Source organism: Monodelphis domestica, chromosome X (assembly GCF_027887165.1).
Source record: "Monodelphis domestica isolate mMonDom1 chromosome X, mMonDom1.pri, whole genome shotgun sequence".
Lineage (NCBI taxonomy): Eukaryota > Metazoa > Chordata > Mammalia > Didelphimorphia > Didelphidae > Monodelphis > Monodelphis domestica.
The window spans coordinates 43,457,980-43,468,694 of NC_077235.1; the positions used below are offsets into that span (position 1 = coordinate 43,457,980).

The 10,715-nt window shown below is 41.8% G+C and overlaps 1 protein-coding gene across 1 annotated transcript in view; it reads left to right on the forward strand.

Annotated features, from left to right (window-relative positions):
* Positions 1-9,653, forward strand: part of LOC103101901 (uncharacterized) — a 34,519-nt gene extending 24,866 nt beyond the window's left edge. The window contains exons 7-9 of the mRNA XM_056808718.1: positions 1,680-1,779; positions 4,239-4,441; positions 9,307-9,653. Coding sequence (XP_056664696.1) covers positions 1,680-1,779; positions 4,239-4,441; positions 9,307-9,578 — 575 coding nt within the window. The 3' untranslated portion in view covers positions 9,579-9,653. The remainder of the gene's footprint in view (positions 1-1,679; positions 1,780-4,238; positions 4,442-9,306) is intronic.
* Positions 9,654-10,715: the final 1,062 nt, after the last annotated feature.

A 10,715-nucleotide genomic window follows, 5' to 3' on the forward strand; every position in this document is an offset into this window, starting at 1 on the left:
CACATACATCTCCCATGGTGTTGGGGCAGGGGCCTTCCTCCAGACCTCTTGACATTGGAACTCTCATCAAATGGTTTACCCACCTCCTAGGCATCTATCTTTCTAATGATAGCCATCATTGAAGTTCTCTTATTCCATTCCCCATTGACCATTAGTTATAGCCTACTCACATCCTCTCTGTTCTGTGGGGAACCCTCAAATAAGAATCGCAGCTTTTGGGGGGCAGCTGAGTGGCTCAGTGGATTGAGATCCAGGCCTATAGATGGGAGGTCCTGGGTTCCAATCTGGCCTCAGACACTTCCCAGCTGTGTGACCCTGGACAAGTCACTTGACCCCCATTGCCTAGCCCTTACCACTCTTCTGCCTTGGAACCAATACACCGTATTGATTCCAAGATGGAAGGTAAGGGTTTCTTTAAAGAAAAGAATCCCAGCTTTATGATATCATTGGGAAAATACCAATTTTTCATTTGTTTCTATTTGAAAATGCAGATCATTGAAAGCACTGTGCCCTCTCTCCTCCTCCTGTTCAGTTCTAGGCATATTTCATTTTCCATTCAGAGTATTTGTCCTCTGTTTACTTATGGACCATCTCAATGGGCTGTCCATCCAAGTTCATGGAATTCTTTATCTGCTTGGTTTTTTCTGTGTGGATACTGAAGCCTAAGGCTCCCAACATGTTGTGTGGACTTCCATGGAATATTTATAGGAGGACATGGACACGAGTGGCACTTGACTTACATTAAATATTAAGAGGGGGAAGTTGGGTGGCTCCGTGGATCAAGAGCCAGGCCAAGAGATGGGAAGTCCTGGGTTCCAATTGGCCTCAGACACTTCCCAGCTGTGTGACCCTGGACAAGTCACTTGATGACCCCATTGCCTAGCCCTAAGCACTCTCCTGCCTTGGAGCCAATACAGTGTTGATTCCATGATGGAAGGCACAGGGTTAAAAAAACAAATTAAGAAACTGAGGCAATGATCCTCCCTCAAGTTACAATGTATACATTGATAGAGTTTTATGAAGTTTTTTTTTAATGCAAAGGTTACTATGGTATGGTGGTGAGAGTACTGGATCTAGGATCAAAAAACCTTAGTTTAAAATCAGCCTTAGGAGGTGGCTGCGTATCTCAGTGGGTTGAGATCAGCAGGCCTAGAGACGGGAGGTCCTGGGTTCCAATATGGCCTCAGCCACTTCCTAGCTGTGTGACCCTGGGCAAGTCACTTGACTCCCATTGCCTAGCCCTTACCACTCTTCTGCCTTGGAGCCAATACACAGTGTGGATTCCAAGAGGGAAGGTGATGGTTTTTATTAAAAAGCCAACCTTAGCCACTTACTAGCTGTGTGACTTAACTCGAATTTCTCCTAGACTCCATTTCCTCTCTGTAAAATGGCTCTACTAAGCTTTGCAATACCTACCTGGCCGAACTGTTCTGATGCCCCGATGAGACGGTAACACACATGGAAGTGGCTACATAAAATACAAAGCACTCCAGAAATCTGAGCTATTTAAGTGGTCAGTAGGTACCTTTGCACATTTTCCCCAGCCACGTATACAGAGGAATTTTGTCCTATGATTAGCCAGTAGACCAATATAGGAATCAATGGACGTATCAGACAGAATCATGACGGATCAACTGAATTTGTGTGTATGTGGTTTTTCCTCTCTCCATTTTAAATAGTGATGCCCAAAAGGCCTCTTCTTGCAGAAATCATTGTGTTCGGCTGTCTGTCCATCCTGTTTGCTTTGACTGGTGGAGCAGTTCTGTGGTTAACATTATAGTAAGTATACTTGTGAGCACATTTATGATGTTTTCCTTGTTCTTTGATAAGCCTAGATTTGATATGATGCAATGGGTGGGGTTTTAGGTTGGAAGAACTAGGTTCACATCTCACCTCTGCTGTTTTTATTTGTGTGATCTTGGACAAATCACTGTCCCTCTTTCACCCTCAGTTTCCTTCAACTGTAAAATGGCAGAATTGGCTGAGATGACCTTAGAGGTCCATTCCAGCTCTCAAATGTTGCCTTCCAGCTCCATGACTAAATCAATACGTGAATTATACAGGACAATAAATCCTTCCTGGCTTTCCAGGAACTGAAGGGAGACATTACAAATTATGAGAAAGGGCAAATGGAAATGAAAGAGCCATTTGCTCTTTGCTCAAGCCAGTGATGGATGATGTTGTAATCCAGCCTAGTGTAAGCAGTGAGCAGCCATTCTGAGCCATTCTCATTGCCATTACATATAAGACCTGCTCTAGAAGCAGACAGTAGAGCTTTCCTTCCCTTCAGCTTAGGTGTTAGGCCAGAAATCAACCCTGAGGGCTTTATTAACCCCTGGAAAAGGGAACCCTGCCTGTGGACCAGTTGCAAAAGGTCGGTGCCAAGGGTGCCAAATTCTCATCTGTATATGTAAGAACGTTGTCTACCCGCTTTGTAGGCCAGTGGCACAAACAGATTCACACTTTTTCTGTTTTCTAAGGCCTTGGTCTAGATTGTCTAATGTACGAAGTTCCTTGGATATCTCATTTCCTTTGGTGGCTTTTTAATTTTTAAGTCGGGAACTTTGCGTTGGAAATAAGCTAGGAAAGAGTGACAAGAGAATTCGAAGTCAGGTCTCCTCCTGATTCTTCGCAAAATGTTGATGACCTCAGGCAACTCCTCTCCCTTCTCTGGACCTCACATCCCCCTCAGCAATATAAAGCAGGTCTACGTGGGCTTTAAGATTTGTTTCTCTTCTAACATTCCATGACTCACTGATTCTGTCTAGCACTTTACTATTTCCCAAATTCTTTCTTCCATGTATATTATTTTCTTCAGTGAAAAGCCATTAGTTGAGCTCTTCTGTGTACAAGAAGACCCTATCCAAAACTCTGTGAGGTCAGCAGGACTGATATTCCCATTAGGCAAGTGAGGGCAAAAGCTGAGAGACATTCTATAACTTGCCCCAAGTCACATGGCTAGTGAAAACCAAAGCCAGTTCTAGAACCCAGGAATCCGGCTCTCCTGCCACACTCTCTTTTGTAAATATAATACAGATGAAGTGGATCAGAATGCCTTTTAAAGGTGCATCCAAGGAGTAAAACTGGTCTACTGCTGTACTTAAAGAAAATTGTTTTGAGAGCAGTGCGGCAAATGGACAAGAGTTGGTAAAGATTCAAGGTGAAGAGTCCAATTAGGAGGCTGGGGGGGTGGGGAGCAGCACTGCTTACTAGCTGTAGGCAGGTCACTTCACCCCTTTGGGTCTCACTCACTACATCTATAAAATGAGGATGCTGGCACTCCCCGCTTAATAGAGTTGTTATAAGGAAAGGGTTATAGAAATGTGGGCCAACTCAAATCTGGCCTCAGCCACTTCCTAGCTGTGTGACTCTGGGCAAGTCACTTGACCCCCATTGCCTAGCCCTTACCACTCTTCTGCCTTGGAGCCAATACACAGTATTGACTCCAAGAGGGAAGGTGAGGGTTAAAAAAAAAAATGTGGGCCATTGAGAACATTAACTATTAGCCACAAGTAGATTATCTATATTACAATTTATTCTCCCAGATCAATTAATTTTATTTTTTTCAATGATAAAGCATTTTTCTCTCTCCTACCTCCCTTTTTCACTTTTTCAAAAGAAAAAGAAAGAAAGAGAAAGGGTCAGGAAAGGCAGAGAAGGGAAGGAAAACCCTTGGAACAGATGAGCATAGTTAGCCAAAACAAATTCTCTTGTTGGCAGCCATATCCCAGAGGGTGGGCCTCACTCTATATACTGCTCCATCACCTGTCCGTTAGGAGGTTGGTACCATTATTCATTAATCCTCTAGGCTCATCATATGGGACTGATCTCTGAGCTATCATTAATACCAAACTAACCATCTCTTGCCAAGCAGTACTCTTCCGAGATCTTCCTCCCCACCTTTCCATTTGTGGCATATTATCACAGGCCAAATAGCAGCTTTGGTTTGAATTGAAGTCTTCCCTCGAGTAGGAAAAGAAACCTGTGGAGGGAAAGAATCTTATTGGGCTCCCAAGGCCAAAATGGATCTTATCTGCATTTGGGGCTGATCTGGGCCACTGTTTGTCTTACTCCAGATCTTCAAGAGTTGCTGAAGAGTTGATTCTTCTCATGTGTGGTTTCCTTGCTTAGGTTTTCTCACATTTCCAAATCAAGAGCTTACATGTGTCATTAAAGGATATCAGTTCAAATGACAAGCCTTCATTGCTGAAATGCTTTCCTGTGTGCTCTTCTTCTAGTAACCTCTTGAAGCAAGAAGACAATGGGAAAAACAATGGGAAAAACAATGGGAAAAACAACGGGAGAAACAGCCTGGAATTTAGAAATTATGCTGAAATGATAAGTTCCTCACAATCACCAATTGATTCCAGGTGGGAAGTAAGGGACTCATCTGGTATGGACTCTGAAAAGGAAAAGCACTTCAAAGCTTTACTCCATTCAGGTATGGTTTATGTAAAAGATCCATGAGCTTAACAAGGAAAATCAGAGCCTCGGAAAAAGGGGCATCAAAGGGCAGGAAAACTGCCCCTCTCAAGTCACACCTCATGAGACTCACATTTCTAAGTGGAAGCTCTGGGACCCCTCTCAAGTGTGGACCCTTCTCAGCTGCCCTCCAAGTCCCTGGTATTTATGGTTGGACTAATTAATTGTCTATTTAAATCCACTGTTAGTGAGCCCTGCCTAGAGATGCTGTGGCTGGTTAGTGGCAACCATGACCTACAAGCCAGGTCTCTAACTTTCAGCCTGTGCCCTTTTTCAGCTTCCTACGTGGTCTGCTGAAATCTGTCACGGGCCTAGAAACCTGGCTTTTACCCCATCCTTAGACAAGCTGGCTCATCCCAGATCACCAATTTCCTCTGTATTCCCTTACTCTCTAACCCCAAGTCTCAAAAGTTCAGAACTGCAAAGCTGGAAGGGACTTCTTGGCCTGACTCTTCCTCCTGGATTGAGAGGATTAAGGAGAAGAGCCAACACTTCCCAAACAGTCCTGCCTTTTCCTTGGGCAGCCAGGCCCTTTGATTCGTACTACCAAAGGCTACTTCCTCAAACCCCTTGAAAAGGTAAAGGAAAAAGAACTGGCTCTTCCCAGATGAGCCCATGGCCTGGAGGCAGGAAAACCTGAATTCAAATTTGACCTCAAATACTTCATGGCTGCGTGACCCTGGGCAGGTCACTTAACCAACTCTTTGCCTCAGTTTCCTGATCTGTAGAATGAGCTAGAAAAGGAAATGGCAAACCACTCCAGTATCTTTGTGAAGAAAACCTGAAATGGGGTCATAAAGAGTCAGATGTGACAGAACACCACATACAATGATATACACAGACAGAGGAAAAAAGGGAGAGGTGGAATGTGAGACAAAAAGATGCTCTCGAGCTCTGTGGTAGATAGCCCTTGTTATAATACAGAAATTTGCCATTTTGCTTCTGATGAGAGACAGTGTGACAGTGTTTAGAGTATCTGGCCTGAAGCAAGGAAGATACAGATTTGAGTCTTGCCTCTTACATGCACCAGCTGAGTTACTATAGGCAAATCACAATCTCTGTAAGCTTCATTTTTCTGATGTATAAAACGGGAATAATAGTACCTACAATGCCCACCTCATGGAGATGTTGTGAGATTCAAATTCAGTCATTTTTTAAACTCTTACCTTCTTTTCTAAAAGCAACTCCAAGAGACAGAAGAGTGGCAAGGGCTAGGCATTTGGGGTTTAGTGACTTGCCCAGAGTCTCATGCATACAACTAGGAAGTGTCTGAGGGCACAATCAGGCCTGGAACTCTTATCCATTGTGCTACCTCGCTGTCCCCAATCATGCCCTATCTATAAATATCCACTTTTATTAACAATAACTTCATAATAGAGGCAGATGCTTTGTTACTACTGCTGTGCTTTCAGAGTTCAAACCAAGAGAGTAGGGATGTAACTTTAAAACAACCCTATTTTAATGTCATTTTCATAATGGAATAATTTTCCTCATCATTACCTCAAGTTTCCTCTTTTTTACCACCTTGATGTTTGCTATAAACTCTTCTGATTTTTTCATCTAAAGTGGAGATTCTTAACATGGGTGTGTGGATAGAATAGGTGGTACATGGAGGGAGAAAAAATTCCAATCTTATTTTCACTGACCTCTAAGTGGAAAGAGGGCATTTCCTTCAATGATTTAAAATCCTGATTTTCCACTGTGTTTCAGATTCCTTCCAGAGTCAACGGAGCATTAATAGATCTTTTAGCAGCATGACGTGCTGTAGGGAAATAGTTTTCTGTTGCTACCAGGACAGGAACTTGATCCGAAATGCACCTGTTCCATTTTAAAAAGCATCACTTCCAAAAGAAACTGGTATTATAGTCATAAAGGGCATTAATTAGCTGATACACATCCATAGAGGGGTGATAAGATTCTTGACATGATGCTATTTGAACTTTGAAGTAATTGGGATTTGTTTAGACGTGGAGAAGAAAAGACTTTAAAAGAAATCTGAAAATTGTCTTCAGGTATTTGAAGAACTGCCATATGGAAAAGGGATTCAAAATGCAGAATGCTATCTTTTTCTGCTTTCAGAGAGTAGAGGTTGGGGCAGGATGAGGGATGAAACAAGTGGATGGGAAGATAGGCAATCACTGAATCCTTGTCCTAGAAACAATGCTTTCTGGCTCTTTGTCTCCCTGTCTACGTTCCAGTGCATTTGGCTTCAAAGAAGGCAGGTCTTCCTCTTCTTCTAGCTGGCTATGCCTTTCAGTCATTCTCTAACACCATGTAATCCTCTTTGGTTAGTATATGTGTTCTTTTTTTATATTACTCCTCAAGCAACAAAAATTTGAGAAAGTGGAAAAAGTTTACTTTGGTCCAGATTCAGACTCCATCAGTTCTTTCTCTGGAAGCAGATGGCATTTTTTATTATTAATCCTTTGGGATTATTTTGAATTACCATATTGCTAAAAATAGCCAAGTTATTCACAGTTGTTCATTGTCACTGTCTAAATCATTCTCCTGGTTCTGCTTATTTCACTGTGCTTCTGTTCATGTGAGTCTTTCCAAGTTTTTCTGAGCTCCTACTCATTTCTTACAACACAACAGTATTCCATTACAATCATATACTATGTCTTATTTAGCCATTCCCCCATTGATGGGTATCCCCTAACTTTACAATTCTTTGTCCCAACAAAAATAGCTGTTTTAAATATTTTGTACATATTGTAGTCCTTCTCCTTGATATACAAACCTAGTAATGGTATTGCCGGGTCAAAGGGTACATATAGGACTATATTATAGCCCTGTGTGCATAGGTCCAAATTACTCTCCAGAATGATTGAATAAGTTTACAACTCCCCCAATGGTGTATTTGTCTCAATTTTCCCATATCCCCTCCAAGTTTTGTCATTTTCCTTTTCCATTATAAAAGCTAATCTGATAGGTGTGGAGTAATACCTCAGAGTGTTTTTAATTTGCATTTCTCTAATTTGTAGTGGTTTAGAACATTTTTGTATGACTTTAGAGAGCTTTAATTACTTTGTCTGAGAACTGCCTATTCATATCCTTTGACTATTTATCACTTGGAAAATGGCATGTATTCTTATACACTTGACTCATTTCTCTGTATTTGAGAAATGAGGCCTATGTTTTATATTCTTGTAAAAACTGCTTTCACCATTCTGATTACTATTACTTTCTATCCTATTTTCCCCAATTTCGCTTCTGACCATGATCTACCCCAATTTGCCCTCTTTTCTTATCCCTATTCCCTCCTACTATCCTGTAAGAAAAGATAGATTTTTATACCCAATCTATTATACGTAGCTGCCTTCAGAGTTGTCTCTGGGGATCTATCTGTTTTCAATTATTCCAAGGTGATATGATGTAAAGACAGGTGTGCCTGTGCACTGGTCAATGGGTAATCGCAAGCATTCTTTTACCCCTTGGAACTGTCATCAGGGTTCCCTGCTCCCCTGTAACTGCACGCACTGATGTGTGCTAGCGCTCCTCCTCATCCTGAAACTGTTCCCCCAGATTGTGACCTGGTTCTGAATATGGGCAATGCCAAAGAGTCTTATACCTGAAGCCAGCAAGGGGACCCCTATAATCTCCTTCTGAGCAGTTGTCCAACCCCACTTCCCATCTGTGACTGAGAACTCCAGAAGCCTTTGCTGCTGTTTTAGCTGTGCCCAAGGCCCACAGTCACAGTGGGATATGTCTTAGCATACTGCTTTTTTTAATTTATTTTTATTTTTTGTTTATTTATTTATTTATTTTTAAACATTATTTTATTTGGTCATTTCCAAACATTATTCATTAGAAACAAATATCATTTTCTTTTCTTCCCTCCTCCCCCCCACCTCTCCCACAGCCAACACGCGATTCCACTGGGTATCACATGTGTCCTTGACTCGAACCCATTTCCATGTTGTTGGTATTTGCATTAGAGTGTTCATTTAGAGTCTCTCCTCAGTCATATCCCCTCCACCCCTGTAGTCAAGCAAGCATACTGCTTTAAGCTCCACTTCCACCCGGGTGCACTAGATGCTTTGTGTGGTCTTCTAAGTTGTTTTGGGCTGAAAAATTATTTCATCCCATCCTTCTGTGAGTTATGCTGCTCTAGAATTCATTCTGAAGCATCATATCAGTTTTCCAAGGGCAGTTTGGAAGAGATCAGATGGGTCCATGTACCTTCTCTGCCATCTTGGCGCTGCTAGTGTATGTGATCTTGAAGGCTAATATAAAAATTACATTCTTGATTCAGTGAAACTATGAGTATAATTGGCAGAGAAAGTGTCAACTTTCATTGGTAGATGTAATTTCCTCACCTGGGAATAGTATCCTACACCAGTGAAATCACAGGGCCATTCTATCTTATCTCTCTGTCCCTTCATTTTTGCATGTAAACAGAAATCTCCCCAAACATCCTTGTATCTCCTTGCTGGTCTCCCAGTCACTGGATTCCCTGGTTTTCCTATGAGCCGTGTCTATGTACAACCAATTTATATCACTTCTAGCTAAATTTGAAAGATCCTGAAATTGTCAGGGAAACTGGCTGCAAAGGGGAATTCAACTGGACCCATGAACTCTACAGCCCCCTACAGTACCTGTCATTAGCTGCTTCCATGAAAACATAACATAAAGGGAAAGGAGATTAGTGGGGAGAGTTGCTTTCAAAGGGACAATTCTAATCATTGTATTAATGCCTGGGTGGGGTTTCTAATATATCCATAGAAGTGATAGGAAATGACATTGCTCAGGACAACAGACATTGTTCTGAAAGGTAGATTTGTGCCTTTGTATTAGTTAACTCACGATTATGTTTTATTTTAGTTTTGAAAATTGAAAGGAAGAAAAAGAGACGAAAGAGAAGACGAAGATCAGATCCCAAACTGGATATAACAAGAAAAAGAATATTAGCTCAGAAAAAGGAAAGTGGAATTTTAGAAATTGACATGGAAGACACCAAATTTTTCAAGCTGAATGGGCAAATGTATTACATCGGGAAAACTATCGAAGAGAACGTACAAGATGATGAGTGGGACAACCAGGTCCACATAGCAGGCTTCCCTAATATGTTTCCAACAGACACAATCAACCTTTAAACATCAACCTTACAGCAAAAGAAAATAAGGTTGGAAGTAGAAGTAGAAAGGAAATAAAAATTGTGTGAAATCATAGCTCTTGTTTTTCATTTCTTCATTTCCAGAATAACAAGAACCTAAGGAGACAAGAGAAGGTTGACTCTATTGGAGTCAATCAAAATGGGGTGATTGGCAAATTCCCAGTCTGCTCAGCTCAGTGATTATTATGACTATTATGATGAAGCCTCAGACTATGCAGTAACCCTGGGCACAGGCTCTGGCTGGTCAAAGGCTTCACGTATTGTCCTGGTAACAGATTAAGAGACACGTCACTAGTACAGTGCCCATTGGAGATTAATTCTTTGTTCATAGCAATCCGTAAATCAAAAGATAATTGCGTAGCTCCTTTCTGCTTCCACAGTGATAGTGGTATGACAGTAGAGATAGAGACTGAACATGAACTAAACTGTACATTTCTTATATGAGGTCCTTCTCAGTTGTGAATATATAGATGCTGGCAATCACAAGTCAGTCTTGAAAGTCTCCAAGACCATGCCTAGACTATGCTTTCTATAGGAACTGTTCAGTGAGGTATGTGGCATCCTACATAGTTGGCATAGGAAGCTCTTGACATACATGCCTGAGTAAGGGCATCCCTACTTCACCTAGCTGTTCTGCTATCTACCTTGGCTTTGCTGCTTTCCAAAGTAGACCTCTGTACAATCAGCTCTTTACAAGGAGTGTGGAGTAGGCCATCAGCCTGAGCCTCTCAATGGGGTTTCCTATTGTAAAGTACGATGCTACCAGTTAAATAGGGCAGGGGAGGTGGTATCCCTGCCATTTGCTTTTCCAAGCCTGGCTACAGCAAAGTATTAGATAAGCAGAAGAATTTCTAGGGAACTCCCCTTAGCGGTAGCAATACCCTTTACCCAATACACATGGCCTTCTGTAAGGAAAACAAAACACTTCTTAAGCCAAGTGACATGCCAGCTGAGATAGGGGTGTTGCTTAGGTGGCTTTCCTGGGGCTGTTCAACTCTTAGTTGCCAGGACTAGTTCTCTCCTGCATCCACAGCCAGCTTTCTTCTCTGTGGCCAGGGTTATAATTCCTTGTAGTTATTTCCTTCCTCAAAGATTTCTGCTCAGGGAATCACTGGCT